The 21001-nt window shown below is 40.5% G+C and overlaps 1 protein-coding gene across 4 annotated transcripts in view; it reads right to left on the bottom strand.

Moving 5' to 3' along the window:
• ZNF521 (zinc finger protein 521) overlaps positions 1-21001 on the bottom strand; it is a 312704-nt gene that overhangs the window by 274171 nt on the left and 17532 nt on the right. For all 4 annotated transcript variants that reach the window (XM_061399719.1, XM_061399720.1, XM_061399718.1 and 1 more), the window contains one exon: positions 6839-7018. In XM_061399719.1, the coding sequence (XP_061255703.1) occupies positions 6839-7018 (180 nt within the window). The remainder of the gene's footprint in view (positions 1-6838; positions 7019-21001) is intronic.

Genomic DNA, 21001 nt, shown 5'->3' with positions numbered 1-21001 from the left:
ATTCCCCTCCCTTCCCAGCCTCCAGGAAAAACAGAGCATGGCTGGGGCGAGACAGGTGCTTTCCAACTACTGCTACAGCTGAAGAGCAGGGTTTAATTTTTCCACCTTTCCCCCTATACCTTCAAGCAGGGATGAGATAAGATTTATTTGTTCATCTTGGATTGCAGACTAGAGGGCAATTGCCTTGGGAGACAAAAAAGAAGGCCATCCTGTCCCTCATTATCCTAAGGGACTGCTCTGCTGCTTCCTGGGCCAGAAGCTTGTCCAGAACAGCACTCACCTTCCAGAATCCCCCTCAGGGATGCACCGCGTGAACTGTGTGTGTGATGCCCGAGATCTCTGCGCCCTTGCTGGTCCACTGTCCATGAGTTCAGTCCAGGCCACTGGTGCCTACTCACGAACTGACCTGGGGCATAACTGATGCCTGAGCTGACTTTCAAACCTGAGTCTAAAATGGATCATCCTGGTCCATCTTTGACCTTCATCTCCCAAGGCCAGGTCTAGTCTAGGCTCACTTGGCAAGACTGTACCAGGATTTCAAAACTTTCAGTTTGGAGTGAGTCAGTTTTCACCTTGGCAGGCTCCCCCTTGGGGAGGAGAGTCACCAAAGAACTGATCTCAAGTTACCACAAGCACTCAGTTCAGGATGGGAATCTCATGGCAGGGTTTCTCCCAGTTCAGGGTGAAACTACCCTGACTAACTCCCATAGGTGTCAGACCACAGAATACCTCTGCTTTCTGTTACTGTGCAAATCAGCAGGTTTTAAGACTTTTCTCTCCCAAACTACTCGATAGCTAATTCTCCTATACACTTCCAGTTGTCCTCTCCTTCATACAAACTATTCACCAAAAAATTTTCAGGCTCTGATCTAGATGGATGTGACCACACACGTAAGTAAAGACTTCAAGATTAACAGACGGGAAGCCAAAAGGAGTAAGGAAGAAAGCTGAGAAAACAGCAAGAGACTATAACACAGCCAGAAAGAGAAAAAAGAGGGGATTTTTAAAGACAATAAGGAAATGAAGAGTCTTGAAACAAGGATAAGAAGAAGCAAAGGAAAATGAACAAAGATACAAATGAGACTACATGAAATTAAAAGAAAAAAAAGTGAAAAAGAAAAGAGTAAAATTAAAGGGGAAAAAAACCCCAAATACTAGACTAACATTTTGTCCTCTAGAAAAAAGAAGCACCAAGAGTTAACTCAAGCAGCAGGAAACTAAATTAAGAAGAGTAGGACCTTCTAACTTAGAGTAAAAGGTTTTAATCAAGCAAGAAGGTAAAAGCACCATATTACTTTTTTAATTAAAATGCTACCAGTGTCTTTAATCTCTTCCAGATTAGACTGAAGGGTGTGTGTGTATGCGTGCTTGCTGATCTCCTTCAGTCATGTCTGACTCTTGGTGACCCCATGGACTGTAGCCTGCCAGGCTCCTCTGTCCATGGAATTCTCCAGGTGAGAATACTGCAGTAGAGAGCCACGCCCTCCTCCAGGGAGTCTTCCCAACCCAGGGATCAAACCCGCATCTTTTATGTCTCCCACATTGGCAGGCGGATTCTTTACTGAAGGGTACACTTAGTCAACTCAACTCAAGTTTGAACTCTAACACTTTCAGTTCAATTCGGTTCAGTTGCTCAGTCGTGTCTAACTCTTTGCGACCCCAACTGAACTGAACTGAAAGTGTTAAGAGTTCAAACTCAAGTTGAGCAGAGACTGAAGGGTACCCTTAGTCAACCCAAGTTTGAACTCTAACACTTTAAACAAATGTAAATCATTCCTAATTTTGTTCCTCACCCTTCTGTTCTCTCCCTGATCTTCCCTTTCTGCTTTTTCCTCATCGGTCTACCACCCTGAACATCATAAACAGGACCAAAGCCCATCAGCTTTACCTCTTCTGAAATATTTCATTAAATCACACATACGCCTCTGTTTTCCTTCCTTTGTTTAAAATGTTGTGGGATAAAATGATGTGAGCATAGACTAGGATTCTAAGATTTTAGAAAGCTTAAGATTAAAACAAACCAAATATTTTATTAGGGTTTGAGGTTTTTGAGGAATAAGAATTTTTAACCCATAGGTATTATCTTCACCATACCATGTGCTGAAAAAAATCAGCATTTTCTGCACTGATATTAAAGTTGTATAATATATAAAGAAATATATTACTGCATACAATATATAAAGTTATTCAGGAATAATTTTTTTTTGCTTCTACTCTATTTCATAGAGCTGGACATAAAGATAATTCCATGGTAGGAACTCAATAAAAGGTAAACACTAAATAGAATTTGAAGGCTTTTCTTTTTTAATATTGAATTTTAAATTTAATCTTTCACACGAGAGAGACACTTTTCTCACCTAAGGTAAGATTTCTTGCTGGCATAGTTTAAATTGGCCATATCAGTTGCATTCCCATGTCTTCACCCTAAAGTTAGCGTTGATTCCACATAAGTAGAGCTTCCCTTTAAAGCTATTCCACTGAAAATAGAATCATATTAACGGTGCACTTAATGGGATTTTCCAAAAATTATGCATTCTGAGGAGAAAATGCACTAAATGAAGTCAATTAAGTGTACATGAGTTAGAAAATGCAAATAAATCCACAAAGAATACCTATACACACCCAATAGAATGCTTAACTTGAAAAGGCAAGCAAAACAAATGTTATCAAGGACGCACAACTTGAACTCTCAGACAATGCCGGTGAAAAGTGGGAAATGGTGCAACCACTTGTGATCGAGATTCAGAGGTTTTCCACAGAGTTAAGTATACCCTACCCTGTGATCCAGCAATTCTACTCCTACTCAACTCAAGAGAACTAAAACATACGTCCACAAAAAAGACCTGTATAGGAAGGTTCACAACAACTTTATTTATGGTAACCAAAAACTAAAATAACCAAAACATCTAGCAATAGGAGAATGGAAAACAAATGGTGATACATTCACAGGTTGGAATACTACACAGCAATAAAAAAGAACCGACTTCTTATACATACAAGAATGAATCTTGCAGATAGTGTGCTGAACAAAAGAAACCAGACACACGATGAGAGTTCACGCTGTGTACGTATTAGAAGTTCTGGAAGAGGCGAAACAAACCTGCAGGTAAAAACTTCAAAGCTAGCTACTTTTGCTGGAGCATTACTGACTGGAAAAGAGTCAAGAGAAGAGAAATTTCTAGGAGATGATCTTAAGAGGGATATGGGTCACATGGGTATATGTATTTTATCAAAACTCATCAAATGGTACCCTGAGGACTTACAAATTTAACTCTATATAAATCATACATTATAAATTATAGCATTAATAATGATAAACAACTATTAAACTCTAGTCAGTTGGTCTGCTTATCCTGATGATATGAGTACATAATTTTTAAACTACTTACTGTGTGTTCTAGACTCAGCAACTGAGTATATATATTGAAGATAATGGAAGCTAGGTGGCTCACTACTCGAGAAGGCAGTAACAAACATGGAGAGAAAAAAGATTGGGATGTTCGACAAGTGCTAGATTGAAATGATGGGCATCAGTAGAAATATTGGCTCTTGTTAGAGAGAGAAAAATACAAATATGTGTATATATTTGTGTATACATACATTTTATAAGCTATATTATACAGGTATTATACTAAGTGCTAAGTCACTTCAGTCCTGTCTGACTCTTTGCAACCCTATGGACTGTAGCCCACCAGGCTCCTCTTATTCATGGGATTCTCCAAGGAAGAACATTGGAGTGAGTGGTCATGCCTTCCTCCAGGGGATCTTCCCGACCCAGGGATTGAAACCTCATCTCTTGTTGTCTCCTGCTTTGGCAAGCGGGTTCTTTAACAGCACCACTTGGGAAGCCCATTACACTAAATACACATATATATTTCCTCATTCTATCTGCTGAGATGGTTTATAACCAATGATGGATCTTTATCAATGAGTACACATAGTGCCCACATCTTGATTTCTAAATACCTTGGTCCTCTTGAAGGAACCAGGGCTCCTTGGACAGAAGATTGATTAGGACCAGAACATGAGGAGCCTGGAGCATCTGTTTGAAGGAGAAACTGAATCTATCCTCAAATAGACAGAGACATATTAAGCTGACATAGGATCCAGTTTGAAGGGACTACTACTGACCAAATTTCAGTGAATTTGAGCAAGCAATGATAGTAATGAATTATGACCCATGAAAGAAAATAAAAATCCAAATGCCCACAGTGATATGAACACAAAAATCAATGAATGAATAAGAAATTGTAGTCTAAGGCCAACTAATAAATATAAAAATTATAAAGCTAAAGTGGGTATTTCATGAGAATGAAAATATTTACATGGTGTCAAAGTGAAAGTTGCTCAGTCATGTCTGACTCTTTGCAACCCCATGGACTGTAGCCTGCCAGGCTCCTCTGTCCATGGAATTCTCCAGGCCAGAGTACTGGAGTGGGTAGCCATCTCTTCTGCAGGAGGTCTTCCTGACCCAGGAATTGAACCAGGGTCTCCTGCATTGCAGGTTAATTCTTTACCAACTTAGCTACCAGGGAAGCCCCAAAATATCTTCCCACAAATTACTTATTGTATTTACCAAGGGAAAACAACTTTTGAACACTGGAGAAAGTTGGCAGATCAGATCAGATCAGATCAGTTGCTCAGTCATGTCCGACTCTTTGCGACCCCATGAATAGCAGCACGCCAGGCCTCCCTGTCCATCACCAACTCCCGGAGTTCACTGACCCGCCACTTAAAACAAGTATTCAGTGTTAACCCCATCAACACTGGTAAAAATCAACATCAGATACTTCCTGACCTGATAAACTGAGAAGGGCCCAACATCACTTTGGTGGTATTCCTGCCATGGAAGTATGTCCAACTCTTAGTTGCTCACTCCTGTCTGATTCTGCAACCCAATGGACTTTATTTCACCAGGCTCCTCTGTCCAGGAATTTTCCAAGCAAGAATATTGGAATGAATAGTCATTCCCTTCTCCAGGGATCGAACCTGGGTCTCCTGCACTGCAGGCAGATTCTTTACTGTGTGAGCAACCAGGGAAGCCCCATGGAAGAATAGAAGCTGAATATAACCATAAGGAAACATCAAACAAACCCAATTATAAATAGGCATTTTATAAAATGCTGAGAGTTACTCTCAAAAAATGAGATCATTTCAGGTGAAAGGAGAAAAGAGAGACATGACAATTAAAAGTTATGCATGATCCTGAATCCCAGAGGAGAAAAAGCAAAACAACAAAGAAAAACCTTGAAATGACATTGTTGGGACAACTGTTGAAATTTAAATATTGGTTGTGGATTAGATAACAGTATTCTGTGTTAAATGTGAACTTCCCTCATTTTGATTAAGTGTGCTGTAGTCATGTAAGAGAATGTATTTATTCTTAGGAAGTACACAGGATATATTTAGAAGGGTGTGAAGTCTCCAACCTTCTCTCAAATGACTAAGAAAAAAAAATTAATGAGACAATGACAGAGCAAAGAGGCTAAAATACAAACAATGTGTGAATCAGATAAGTGGTAAACGAGAGTCACATATAATATCTTTGCAATTTTTCTATAAGTTTGGAATTATATCAAAAGAAAAGTTATCAAAACCCTAAAAAATATGTACACAGCCAATGTTTCTATAAGCTTCATAGATTCTCAAACTTACATTCCAAAAAAGATGATAATAGGTTTTCTAAAAGAAAGAAGAGTCTAATAAACATGCTCACTGCAATCCCTTTTTGAAAAGCAACAGTGCACTTCAATAAAGAAGGCTATTTAATTGGATTTAATCCAATATTTCCATAATAATCTGCTCAGGAAACCTAGTTTAAATGGAACACCTATTAAAATCTTGCAAAATTATCAACATTCTGTGGAAAACAGTTGCAGAACCACTTGTCTAATAAATACATTTCCTACACATGGTTAGTTGAAGAAAGATTTGTGCTAGGAAAATAAGAGAAAGAGATCTACAAATACACACACACCGGGGCAATGTCAGTTCCAAATAATAAGAGAAAAATGACATGATTATAAAAAGGGATGTATATATAAAATGTCCCTCCAACTTTGTATAGTATGTTCCTGCAGGATATATTTTTAGAGAGTATAACTTTGGTAACCGAGTTTTACTTTTATCCAACCATTAACTTGAACACGTCCTGTTTCCTGTCATTTTAAATCTGATTTTTACCATGAAACATAGAGGAGAATAGTTGCCATGACTTAAGTGAGCGCCTTCTGTGGGCCAGGCACTGGGCAAGGCTTAGAGAATACAGTGATGAGCAAGACAGCGTTCCTGCCACCCGTGAGCTTCCAGTCTAATGAGGGCGATGGAAAAGTTAACACATGCATTGAACACTGTGATATTCATGACTAAGCATAAGGCTTTACAGGGCAAAAAAGGCACTAAACTCAGCAAAGAGTGACCGATGAGGAAAAGTTTTCTTAAGGAGACGTTTAAACTAAATGAAATTCATGCATGCTAAACTTCTGGGAAAACATATTCAGAAGGTATTTTTAAACTTTATCTTAGCCACCCCATGTTAGGTTCTCCATCTACATAGTTTAAAAGACTACATCACTGTTGCTTCTTAAAAAGGAAACAAAAACATATCCCTTAGCTATCAATATCTAGGTACACTTCAATATCTAAGGATGATTGTGACACTGAACTTGCCATAAACCATTACCTTAGAAGACTTTCTAAAGCACTTCCAGACTTACCTAGGTACTCAAGTGAAAGAATAAAACAGCTGGAAGACAACAGAAGAGAAAGGAACAAACGGAAAAAAAAAAATCAGAAATAGAACAGGGTGAGGAGACAAGAAGTGATAAGTACTGTTTACCTGTCAGCTGACATTGATTGATCTTGTGTTCTGTGATATCGCTCAGTGACTCGAACACCTGGAGGCAGCTGTCACAGCTGTGCACAGCTTCGTCCTCTAGCTCCTCCCCGTCTTCCGGCCTCTTCTTACAGTCTATTGCTTCTCCATCTTCAGTCTTGTCTTCAAGTTTACAGTTGGGGTCTGAAAAAAGAAATCAAGACTGTAAGTATGGGGTTGAAAGATAGGTTCTTTTCAAGTCACTTTTAATCTTGCTACCAAAAACAGAAACACCTTCTCCCTGGAAGCTGCAAAAGGAGGGCTTTATTGCAGATTTTATTTCAGAAGCATCGAAAAATGAGTCCTCCCTAAAATCTGTCAGTTCCTGATGACTAGAGCATCTCTCCTCCAATACATAGCCCTTTTCCCAACCCCTTTCAAATAATTTGCCACCCTTAAAGTTAACTTTGACATTTTTTTCACAGCCTTCTTTTTTTTTTTTTTTTTTTGCTTACAAGAGAGAGATAAATCACTTTTGAAATTAAACAGTCTCCAATGCAGAGGGGAAAAACCACCGTGCTTGAGAATGAATTCCTTTTCTGCTAAATATACTCTTTCACAGGAAATTACCAGAATTAGCCAAAAGTCTAGAATAAGCTAAGCTAATTACCATAGGCACGAAATTGACCTTTACTTATAAACTGGTCAAAACACACAGTTACCCCATTATTTGTTAGACGGCAATAGCAAAATAAGCTCCGCCACACAGCCAAACATTCTTGCAAGCACAAATTCAAGTGTAAATGCATTGGTATGTCTCTTGGTTTCAAAATCATCAAAAAACAAAACCAAATATACAAAGAGCAATTACAGATTATAATTGAGTCAACAACTTCAACTGACATTACTAGCCTCAAAGAGCTAAATAGTGGGAAAACTAAAAATGCTGCTGCTAAGTTGCTTCAGTCGTGTCCGACTCTGTGCGACCCCATAGACGGCAGCCCACCAGGCTCCCCCATCCCTAGGATTCTTCAGGCAAGAATACTGGAGTGGGTTGCCATTTCCTTCTCCAAAGAGCTAAATAGTGGGAAAACTAAAAATAGTTCCATTCTAACCCTAAGAATGATACACAAATAGCAAGAGGGACTAAGACAAGCAAAAAATCCACATGATGTTTTCCCTTGGAGCTCAATAAATACTTCGTGATTTCTTATGCTATCTTTTGCCTCATTTTAAAGAAGTACCCCCAAATATTTTAGTGCCACTGCTCCTCTTTGCAGGAAAGCAGAGGAAGAGAGAGAATGCCTCTTTAGGGAAAATTGGGATAATAAAATCTGTGACTTCGTTTACAGAACATTCATTTTGAATAGCAAAAAGTCCTCCAAAGTCAGAAGTAAATTATGTCTCAAAACAGAGTTTTCAGTGAAATAGTTACAAAAGAATTGTATCAAGGTACCTAAGAAATATGTAATATGTTTTCTGTAGTCATTTTTTTTTAATATGGAGGATAAATATTTGAAATATTGCAATCCAGAATTCACAGAATCAAATGAGCCCAGACTTCACTGGAAAGTCAATGAATGCCATCAGCCTCCCATCCGGCTATCGAAATTTCTGCCACTCTGCATGCCAGTTGCTTCTGCGAACCTGCTTCTACAACTCACAGTGCTGCCCTTTGGCTGGCAGTTGCTCCAAAGCCTTTCTTCACATCTGTAATAAACTTAACTATATCATCACCCTTCAAACGATTCCCAAATGCCCAAATCAACTTACATTTCAACATGGAGAATGATCTCTTGGGTTCATGAGGCAAAAGCAGAATCCCCAATTCAAAGAGCAAGTAGTTTTTGTTTATTTGTTTTCAAACAAGAACGTCGGGTTAAAGTAAATTGATAATTCGGGTTGATTTGTCATCTGGAAAATTATTATCTCCATACTCTACGCAGTGTCCATTTCAATATACTGAGTTATAGACTGCTCATCCCTGGGGGAGTAATCACAGGACCTTTTTCATTTGCCCTCTTCTTTGCCCAGCACAGCACTATGTCCGGGTAAGTGCTTAGTAAATAGTATTTAGTGATGACGAGAAGGGAGAGGAGAGAGGAAAAAAGGAGTACATTAAAAAGTCCTTTCCTAGTATTTTTCCTGTGAATGGGAACAGACCAGTTACCTCCAAATTCAAAAGTATCTACATGCCTACATCTTCGAAAGCTGATGCAATGTCAAAGCATCACATTTGCCTTTGCTGGTTTCAAATGTTTCATCTAGCGCTACAGACGCAACAAATACGTAATGGTTCAAAAAGCTCCAACAAGCTAAAACCAAGTGGTAAAATACTGCCAAATTAGAGCCACTCAGGAAAATAAGTAAGTGTCCCCACTACGGCGAACTGGCCCCCACACCCATTCAACCCTTGGTGGAAGGCAGCAGACACCTACTGAACACTCCTGGTTGTTTAGCATGAGTTTCCAGTTTCTCATAAAACTGACAGCACTCAGGGAAATGTGGGGGCTGGGTCTGAATTTTAATATGATTATTTAAATGCTACGCATCAAGTCTGCAGGCCTGTTTGTTTTTAAATAAGGAGACACTCTGAATACTTTAAGTAGTATGCAGAGAAAATGATAAGAACTTGCCTTCCTTATTATTCAAGAATATGGGCACTTTACACGAATCCAAATCAAAAATATCAAACAAATAGGAAAGCCTGCATGATGCTTTAGGTCTTAACAGCTAAGGAATGACCCCGGTCCATGCTTCTGACACTGTGGCTAGTTATTAAAATGAGGGTCATTTTAAGACTAATAAAAAATGGTTTTGCTTCCACTTCTGCATTTACAGATAGAATCCTTCAGGGACTGAAGTCAGTCAAGCTTATTCACTTCTGCTGCAACTTCAGGATGCAAGCTCCAGCCAACTGGCGAATTTGTTTTTAGGTCACCACTTAAGAGGGACCCTCTGGGGGGTGGGTGCGATTACAGCCTCTGATGCCTTAGTGTAGTATAATGAGCTCCAGAATCTTAGGCTCTCTCCTAACGAGTAGATGGTTGTTGTTGTTGTTGTTTTGCCAACCTCCATGTCCATGAAGAATTCGCTCTTGCCCATTCAAAAGATGCGTTTATTTGTGTTATGAGTTTCCATTCGTAGTGGCGCTGGAAGATTCCAGAAAGCTTACATTGTCAACCATTTCTTCCCACAGGTGGCTACACTTCAATAATTGCACATGGCCTTAGTTAGGTAGTTTTTATAAAGTCCTTTGAGAGTCAATCATAAAAAATAATTGTATTACTCTGCTAGCCATTCAAACCTCTGACTTCAACCTAAGGGGTTATAAATACAGGGTCTGTGCCTGTGAACACTGCCCCACCCCCAACACCACTGCAGGATGGACAGCTGTTATTCCAACTCTCTTGTACTACAAACCCTCCCAAAGGGCAGTATTTTAAAGTACCTGCACATCTCCCCTCCCTGCACTGCGACTACCAACTCCATCACAGCCGCAGGCACCGTTCTGTCCGCTGCCCTGAAGGAGGCCACCCAAACGTGTTTCATCCATCACACACAACCTCACATGCCCAGCCAACTTTCTGGCTCATCCCTTCTGAAAGGGCCCTAGGAGGCACTAGACTTAACAATGTTTGAACTTGGATAAAGGCTTAATTTTGGAACAAAGACACGATTATTATTATAAAAATAAATGGCGGCTCTCTGTTTTCAATTGTGTTAACATTACTTATAAATGGAAATTTAAAAGAAAGTGTGATTTTTTTCCCCTTATTATGTTCCCTGGTAGGTGGTTTCTTCCTTCTTCTCATCCTCCTCTTCATAAAGGTTGTTATTGCTACAACTTGGTTTAATAAAATTACAACTTTGGGGAAAATGAAAAATTGCGCTGGCTTAAAAGTGTTGGAGGCAATAAACCCATGGACTTCAATTAATTTCAAGTGTGGGATCAGTTTAAGGCCAACCAGCAGAAATTCTATTCTGTCCATGTAAAAATGAGGTTTCACCACATTTACTTTTTATAACCTATATAAAAGTCAAGTAAAAGTAATGAATATCTAAAAGCCATCTCAGTGGACTGGCAAAGACTATCTGTATTCTTGAAACTCATCCTACATATTTCTCTCTGTGCAACAAGGATCCCAGGCCTGATCAAAGTTAAAAAATGTCAAACCACTGAGAACACAGCCCAATTTCCAATCCATCTCACTGCCTAGAAATGGACCTCCTTCCAAGCCACTTTTGCATGGAAAAGCACTGGCAAAAGTAAGAAAAACTAAGAGATCATGTGGTTATAATTATTACCAGGCAAGGAATATTTCTGCAGCTCAGTGGTAAAGTAAAACTCTGTCGCTTTCTGCTCCCAATAGTGTCCATCGCAAAACAACTGCCTCATTAAATCTCTGCAGTAAGATTAATATGCCGTAGCCGCACTACATTTATAACTTGGTACTCTATAAAAAGCACATTTAATGGTAAGAGCCAGAGCCTAGATACAAAGTATTACTATAAAAACTTCTGGCAGCGAATACACAGTGCAGGCCCTCTGTCCTTCTTGCCGGAGATATAAATGAGGCTTTTTCCTGGTGGATTCTAAGCATGAGGCTCTACCTTACAAACCAGTCTGTTTTTACGAGAGTGGCAGAAACACAGGATTCAGAGGATGATGTAAATATGAATGCAAGAAGACTACTTAACAACTAAGATTGGCAAGAGATGAATGAACCCAAAATACTCCACTTACACACACGCAAACTTAAAAACTGGACCATTTCCTAACAGTTTGTTCTCTGGTCATAGCCAGCTTTTCACCAGATTAAACAACCATGGCATGAATTACTCAATCTTAAAGCAACCCACACAGTGCCAGTAAGTTCAAGAAAATACCAGCTAAAATATGCACACTGCCTTAAAAAAAGAACAAGTCTTGGCTTCATGTGAATACCATGACCTCTTGGATCTGAATCACCTAAAACTACAAAACGCTAGATGGTCAATAAAAAGTGAGCTCAACACGACATTATTAGTGGACTAGTAAAAGTATGTTTTTGTTATTTTGGAAAGCGGCCTAAGTTCTTTCTTCCAAGGATATCTTCTGAAAATAAAAAAAAAGCATTATAACCCTAGTGTCTTATTTTCAGGAACTCGATGATGAATAAGTCAACAGATAATTTAAACACATGCATTCCACACTCAAATGTCCCCAGGTTGCTACGAATGATGCACCTCAAGTGAACAATAAGCTTGTGCCCCAAATTGTCTGATGTTGTTTTTCAAGTTCACATATAGTCACAGTGACTGGTCTTCTAAGGTTTACTCAAGTTCCACACCTAAAAAGTAAACCAGAGACTGCTCTTATTTAGAGCAAACCATGTCTGAAAGCACTCCTACCCTAGCACGCCTGTGTACTCAGTTGCTTCAGTCGTGTCCGACTCTTTGCGACCCCATGGACTGTAGCCCACCAGGCTCCTTTGTCCATGGGATTCTCCAGGCAAGAATACTGGAGTGGGTTGCCATTTCCTTCTCCAGGGGATCTTCCCCACCCAAGGATCGAACACACGTCTCATGCATCCCACGCACTGCCAAGCAGATTCTTTACCACTGTGCCACCTGGGAAGCCTCTAGAAACGTGCTCAAATTCCATCAACTGGTGTATCCTGATGCTAAGAAGAGAGGAAAAGTTACCTTTGGGCTACAAAGAGTTAAAGAGGAGCCTTCCTCCTTTACCAAAGGGTAAAAAAAACCAAAGGGTGGGATCATTATTTTGTGCTTTCTGGGCTCTACATATGCATTCTAACTGGAAATCCCATAAGATGAGAACAGACTTGGGGAAAATAAATCATCCATTGTTATAAAATCACAAGCAGGCTCTGATGAAGGAACAGGGCTGTCTGGACCCCACCTGCCTGCTACTCTGCTGCCTCCCCTTTTTCTACTGTCAAGAAAAAGTAAACAAACAACAAAAGCAAAAGCACTCTGAGGTGGTCAAGGATGCACATGCCCAAACTCTGGCCTCAACTGGCAGAACAGGGACAGCCATCGAGGTTGAGACCTGGTGATGACAACAGGTCCAGGGAGCTCAAGGAATCGTGGATACAAACATGCTCTTTTTACTTTTCCTACAATGTTCATGTTCTAACCACTCTATTCTCTGAAAGTTGTTAAACTGTTTTAAAGAAAAAAGGGGGGAAAAGAGAGAGAGAGAGAGAGGAAAAAAAAAAAACACCTTTTCATGTACTTTTCTTTCCTGCCTCTAAAATCTCATATAGAAAGAATTATCTCTATGTTAAACAAAATCACACAGTTGGAGTCTAGAATTTCGGTGGTTTTGCTTGATTGTTCTACAGGTCTATCACGGTCCTTGAGGACCAAAGAGAAATGTATCAGATGCTCTATTAGGAAGGGGCACATGCCAAATATGAACGTACGGCCACTCTTCTTTATACAATGAAATTCCTCATAGGAGGATGCTGAGTGGGAGGAAATTAGCCTTGAGAGAGGTTAAAACACACACACAGACACAGACACTCTGAAAACTACACACTCAAACTTTGGAACCAAATAAAGTTTCTCTTCTTCCAATCAGAATCCTATTCAAATTTCCTTCCTCAACTTCATCCTTATGTATCTTTAACATGAAATTTAGAAGAAAGCAATCCTAGCACTCTAACTTTCATAAAGAGGATTTATAAAGAGATTCCCACCTTAATCATTTAACCTTCAATTTGGGGGACTGTGGTTGTCTTGTTGCACCTTCAGCAAACAAACATTTACTGAGCATCCACATAGTAAGAGGCATTTGGCTAAGGCCCTGGGCTTCCCAGGTGGCGCTAGTGGTAAAGAACCTGCCTGCCAATGCAGGAGACATAAGAGACGGGGGTTCAATTCCTGGATGGGGAAGTTCCCCTGGAGGAGGGCACAGAAACCCACTCCAGTGTTCTTGACGGAGAATCGATGGAAAGAGGAGTAGTCCATAGAGCGGCAAAGAGTCAGACACAACTGGAGCAACTCAGCTCGCGCACACACACACACCAGAGATGCAAAGTCTAACACCTGGTCCTTGTCCTAAGGAGCTTAAAATCTTCTGCACAGCTTCCCAACCAGTGGGTCAAAAGGGGGTTCAGGTGTTCAAGGATACCAACTCCACCCTCCAAGTGGCCACGTTACAGCTAGAGATAATTGGACACTGGCAGGCCAATTGCTTCTCCATTTATCCAAGTGTTTCCTTCAAAATGTTTCATTTTTCTGTGTGTGCCATGACATGAGAAGGGCTGGGAAGCACTGGGGCAGAGAAAAGGAGAGATGAATAAACCGATAACTGCAGAAGGTAGTGCTCAGCTGGAGGGGCTTTTCAGTTAGATGGTGCAGCGCAGAAAAATGTTAGCTAAAGAGGAGCAGCACTGGGCTGTTATAAAAGATGAGTAGCCCTGAGGACAGGCTTCCCTGGTGGCTCAGCTGGTAACGAATCCACCTGCAATGCAGGAGATCTGGATTTGATAGAGGAGGGCATGGCAACCCACTCCAGTATTCTTGCCTAGAGAATCCCCATGGACAAAGGAGCCTGGTGGGCTACAGTCCATGGGGTCGCAAAGAGTCAGACAGGACTGAGTGACTAAGCACAGCACAGCACTGAGGACAAGTGATAGATGGCACTCCAAAAAGAGGAAACAGGGCACTCCCAAGGTGGGCCAGTGGTTAAGAATCCGCCTTGCAATGTAGGAGACGTGGGTTCAGTCCTGGTGGGGGAAGCAAGACCCCACATGGCTTGGTGCAATTGAGCCCAGGCCTTAATTAGTGAGTCCATGCAATGCAGTGGAATATCCCACATGACACAACTCAGACCTGATGCAGCCAAATAAATACATACACTTCCTTTTTTTTTTAAAAGAGGAAACATATGTAAAGGCAGAGATGCAAAACATGATGCTTTCCAAGAAGCGAAAGCTCTTCTATGCTACTCAAATGAGGGGCTCTGGATAGAATGAAAGGAAATGGGAGCAGTGGCAGAGACGAGGCTGGAAAAGTGAGCGGCTCATGAGGGAACTGCTGCTGCTGCTACTGCTGCTAAGTCACTTCAGTCGTGTCCGACTCTGCGCGACCCCATAGACGGCAGCCCACCAGGCTCCCCCATCCCTGGGATTCTCCAGGCAAGAACACTGGAGTGGGTTGCCATTTCCTTCTCCAATGCATGCAAGTGAAAAGTGAAAGTGAAGTCACTCAGTCGTGTCCGACTCTTCGCGACCCCATGGACTGCAGCCCACCAGGCTCCTCCGTCCATGGGATTTTCCAGGCAAGAGTACTGGAGTGGGGTGCCATTGCCTTCTCTGCACGAGGGAACTACTGTGGGGTAAATAGTCAGATGTTAACCTGGTGCTATGAGAAATCACTGGAGGACTTTAAGGAAAGTGACTGGTTTCATGTACATTTTAGAGAGATGCCCCACTGATGATTAAGAAGAAGGTTTGGAAAGAGACCAGAACTGGAAGCAAAGAGACCAGTATGGTGACTCTGACACAATGCAGGGAAGAAGTGCAGAGACAGCAAGCTAAATCAGTAGCAGAAAGGGTTAATGGGAGGCACCCCAGAAACAGGATCTGGAGGACTTCAGATGGACTGTGGGCCTAAGAAAAGGAGGAGCCGGCTCAGTGACAGCCAGGGATCAGGCATGGTGGAGCCGGTCCTAGAGATGAACTTGCTGTCTTGGCTTTAAGACAAGTGTATTAACCAAGGCTAATTAAACAGGTGTATGAACCATGGCTTTTTTCACTCTCTTCATACCCAGATTTCACCTTTTATCTGTAATCCCAATAAAGCCAAAGCTGGAGAGAGATTGGACAGAAATACCACAATCACACCAGCTAACTTTTTAATCTAACGGGAGAGATTTGCAAAGGCCCGCTGACACTTCCTGGGACTTAAAAGGTCTTTGGTGAGATTCCTTTTACTTTGGTCTTGTTTCAAACACACTAAAGCCAAGGGAAAATAAATCCAAAACTTTTTGACTAAAAACAAAAACAGATATTGATTCTAATAGCGCTCTTTTATTCTCTTTTAGGGGGAGAAAAAAACATTAACTCTTAGTTTAAGTTACTATGATTCCGCATGTAGTTCACGATCCTTTCTCAAAGACAACGTGATACACTAGGCCACTACTGTCAGCAATATAAACCCAAGTGAATACATTAAAACATTCACATCAAAAGGCTCGGCCTTGGGACTCTCCCTGATGGTCCGCCGCTTAAGAATCCACCCCGAAAAGCAGGGGACATGGATTCGATTCCTGGCCAGGGGACTAGGATCCCACATACTGAGGAAAAGAGCAACTAAGCCCACATGCCCCAGCTGCTGAGTCTGCGCCCGGAAAGGAACTACCCCGCCTGGCGCAACGAAAACCTAGGGTGTCACAACCAAGACCCGAAACAGACGAATAAATAATAAAATAAATACATAAATATTTTTTAAAAAAGAAACAAAAGGCTTAGGCTTCATGTGGAAGAAAATAGAGCAAGAAACCACAAGAATGATAAGTCAACCTAACAAACACGAGATGGAAACACTTAAAACGGGTACACAAAATCAAAACCATCTAACCTAATAGAGGAAAAGATTATCCCAGAAAGGTTTTGTTCTGTTTTTCCCCTACATGAAGGGTTTTCGGTGCTCTCTCCCATGTCTTTTTATTGTTGTTGCTGTTTTGTTTTGTGGGTCTTCTTGGCAAACGCCTTTCTTCTCACCTGATTTGAGTCCCTTCATTCTTCCACTTGGCCTGGTGCCTTCAGGTGTCAACATCACGGGCTCACTGGGAAGGGGCTGGTAATACATCTGAGTATAGTCCCTAACTCCCTACAAAAACCGACAAAGAAAACCAACTTCTACATCCCTCAGCTCAATCTTCAACCAAGTCCACGGACACTTTGTTCCATTTTATATTAGAAAAATATTACATAAAGTTATTGTTAACATCCAGATACCCTGGTCTAATTTTCTACAGCCAAGTGATTTTAAAACTGCTAAAAATCTACTCTGGAGGAAAACAAATTATTTAAAAACACTTAAGTGTAGTTTTTAGCACATAATGACCAGGTACCCTGAAAAATGCTTCTTAGGGCAACTATAAATGAAACATGTTTCTGAACCTAGGATTCAGACATCTGGATATTTGGGGAAGAGTCTACTTATTTTTTCTTTAAATGTCATTAGTAAGCCTCAGGTATAGGATTAATAGCATAGTGAGGAAGTATTACTCCACCCAGGCAAAGAAAACCTGGAAAGAAAACCTTTATATTCCAGACATCATACTTTCTGATATTTCTCCCAACTGTTCTTATGACTTCAGCTATTTTCTATAATGCCAATCCAATTGTAACAATATTTCTTAACTGGACACTTAAAGTTAACTATCTCAACAATTACTGAAGCACACTAGCTTAGGGAGAAAGTTTTGTTTTGAACAAGAACCATTAGCTTGCTGCAATGTAACAAGACTCATCTCTAAATTTTGAGATGATAAACTCAATCTCATTCACAAAAATCAATTCAATATTACCACTCCTTTCTCTTTATTAGTGACTTTGCTTTCACTTTTGTTTTAATTGAGGAAGTTCCTCTTCTTAATTGCAATGATATATTTGAAAGACAGGCAAAATAGGTTTTGTCTAAAGGTTGTGAGTTAAACACAACATTTGGGGCATTATTATCCCACTAAATGGAATCTTATCACCCAGGAACATGAAACATCTTGCCTTTTTTTTTTTTTTTTCCTTTTCTCCTTCCAAAGGGCCAACTGTTCTCAAACAAACTGGGGATCAAACTGCCATTAAAATATAGAGTGGAAAATGATTTTAAAAAAACATGTTAAAAGATTTTTTCTTTCCTTTCAAGCTGGCACACAAGTAAGTGGACAGCCCACATTTCTAAGAAATGATCCCATTCAGGAAGATAAGAAAGCAGTTTCTAAATAACTTCTTTGGTAACTTAATGGCTCAGCAACAAAGAAAGAAGGAAAGAGAAAGACCCTGTAAAATAAGGTACATGTTTGTACAATGAAAGATTAGAGCAAAAAGTGAGGCTGTGATTTATGGCTTATGAGCTATTACAAAATACAAGAAAATTTATATGCAATGGGAAAAAAAGAAATTCATTTTGTTCCCCTCTAGTTGGGCTAATAAATTTAAAAATATAGGCAAACCTAAATGTCTAAATTTCCTTCAGCCTGATAAACAAAACAAATAAAGCCACATAACCAAAATAAACTATAAAAATAGATCATTATTGATTAAGTACCATTTCTGAAACACTTTCCTTAAGGAATTTGAAACAAAGGAAACAAATGAGCATCCTTTTAAAAAACTTTTTAACTGCACTTTTTATTTCCTAGAACACAACTACTTACATTTCCCTATGAGTTTAATCAATGTTTTTTTTAATTCTAATGCAATCTCTCCAAAAAGCAGATTTTAATAATGTACCTTTTCTTACAGAATGACAACCTTGCCAAATGTGCATTCCATCTGCATGGATCTGCAGACAAGTAATAAAGACACCAGTGTCATTAACATAATCAATACACAATTTACAGAGCTACCCAGATAGAACTGAAAGTGAACGTGTATGCTATTATCTTAGTAACTATAAATTAATAGTCGCTTGTGGAAATACATTCCCACTTACATTGTTTCAATCCTGATTTGTCAAGAAATAAATATATATACATATACAGAGACATATTTCAAACGATGATTTATCATCAGACAATCCCCAAATATGCATAAAGTAAAATCAACTAAATCAATCAAACATAGGGTAGAATGGCTGATAAATACCCATAGTTAATCATTTTTTTTACCATATGCTTTAATAAGCAGAATATACACACACACACATATATGTAATATATTAATAAATAGATTTCACTGGAAAAGGAACATGCTCTCAGATGGTGAGCCAGATCACACCCTATTTTCTTAAAATAATAATAAGAACACTAATCATTAATCTTGTCAATTCTACTACTTGCTGCTTGCAATTTTGAAAGTTTATATTTAACCAACATTTTTTTAAAATACGTGCCATCTCTAAAACATCATCTCTAAGACATCAGAACTGGCATCATTTCTTCAGGGATGGTGATGGGTCATGCCCAGTTCCCTCCACAGATGGCATCAATGTCCCACCAGCTCCCAGCACAGTGCATCCCCAACACGTGTGTCCATCTTGTCACAAAAACAAAGAAAATTTTCAGGGAAAAGTGGCATATTTCAAATGGGAGAACACAGACACTGCTTCAGGATGGTAACCTGCCAGTGGGAAATATGAATTTCTTTTTCCCCTAGCTTCTCCGCACACTGGATTGAAAACAGCTAATATGACACTTGGGCTTCCCTGGTGGCTCAGTGGTAAAGAATCCGCCTGCCAACGCAGGAGACAAGAGTTCCAACCCTGGGTCGGGAAGATCCCCTGGAGGAAGAAATGGCAACCCACTCCAGTATTCTTGCCTGGAGAATTCCATGGACAGAGGAGCCTGGCAGGTTACAGTCCAGGGGGTCGCAAAGAGTCAGACACAATGTAGTGACTAAATAACAACATCCAGTATGACATTACAGGAAGCTGTTTAGCCCAAAGTCAGATGCACTGCTCTAACTGTGCAGGCACTGCCATCACTCATTTCCTCCCATCACTCAGACTGGGGGAGGGCTCCATCTTCACCTTTGAGGGAGAGCATCCAGAATAATGCCTTTGAAAGGCCACTGAACCTCTGCAAGGGGGTATTTCTGCTGAGATCTCACCAGCAATGGGAAAACACTCCTGGATCCCTCACTCGAGCACCCCATGCCCACCTCCTCAAAAATATCTCCCAGATCAGCTTTCTGAGGCATGAGATTTTTTTTTTTTTTTATCAGAAGCTAAAGTCTTGAAACTACTGAGCGACTGAACAACAACAAAGCCTTTAATCACACAATTAGGGATTTGTCAGGTATCCACTGCTTTCAATTCTCTCCCAGGTGTAGCTGACTAATATCTTTTTTTTCCTTGTAGAAGTAACTTGTGGGGGGTGGGGTGAAATAGTAGAAGGAACTAAGATCAAAATGCTTAAAGCAAAAGAGAACACCAAAGGGGACCGCGGTGGCCGATGTTAGTTGCTCAGTCGTGTCCAACTCTTTGAAACCGCATGGACTGTAGCCCACCAGGCTCCTCTGTCCATGGAATTCTCCAGGTAAGAATACTGGAGTGGGTAGCAATTTCCTTCTCCAGGGGATCTTCCTGACCCAGGGACTGAACCCGCATCCCCTGTGTATACTGCGTTGCAGACAGATTCTTTACCATCTGAGCCACCAGGGAAGCTCAGAAGGAGGCTTAGAGGTTTCATAACATGCAGAATTCAAACACAAGTGATCAGGCATGGCATCCCTCAGATCAACTCACTGGGACACACTGGTGGTGCATAGACCACACAAGTCTGAGACCTTGACAGCTAACACTAGACTAAGGAAGGCGATTCTCAGGGCAGGGGGCCCCGACTCTGGCTTCTGTTAGGCAGCTGAGAAGGATGGGGAAAGTCACTTTAGCATCCACAGTCTGGAATGTGTACAGCCATGAGATGCCATTCCTAGAATCAGAAGTCAAGAGACTGAGACTCTTTCCTGTTCTGTCACAAAGCCCTGGTGTGATTCGGATGGGGCACAGAGGATCCTCCAGTCTTGGAGACGTCAGGGAAAATCCAGCATCCTTGCCCTGCCCGGACCACTGCATCTCCCAGGCTCTAAACTCTTCTCTAATAAGACCTTCAGCCCCAGACAACGCCGACCTGTCAGGAAACTGAACAGCACCCCCAGCCCTTTCAAAAGTGTCTTCTAGAATATCTATTTTAAATTATCTTGAAGTGGAATTTCTTTCATCACTTACTATCATTTAAGGATATTCCACTCATTAGAAGTGGCCTCGCACAATCCTCTTGACTCTCTCCACCCCGATTTTCAATTACTATTTCTTTCACTTCATTTAGCACTAAGGTTGAAGGAAAAAAAGTATAAATGGATATTTGAAAGTCGTCTGATCAGATGTATTAAGGTTTTTGGCTCTGTCTGTACAGAAAGACAACTTTACGACAGTTATCTTTTAGTTAAAATAAAAAGACATGGTCGTGTCTAGCCAGAGCATCAGACAAATGAGTGCTGAGGTCAACCA

This window comes from Bos javanicus, chromosome 24 (genome assembly GCF_032452875.1).
Source record: "Bos javanicus breed banteng chromosome 24, ARS-OSU_banteng_1.0, whole genome shotgun sequence".
Taxonomy (NCBI): domain Eukaryota; kingdom Metazoa; phylum Chordata; class Mammalia; order Artiodactyla; family Bovidae; genus Bos; species Bos javanicus.
Note: the sequence above shows the minus strand (reverse complement) of the source record. Positions and strands in the feature narration are given on the sequence as shown.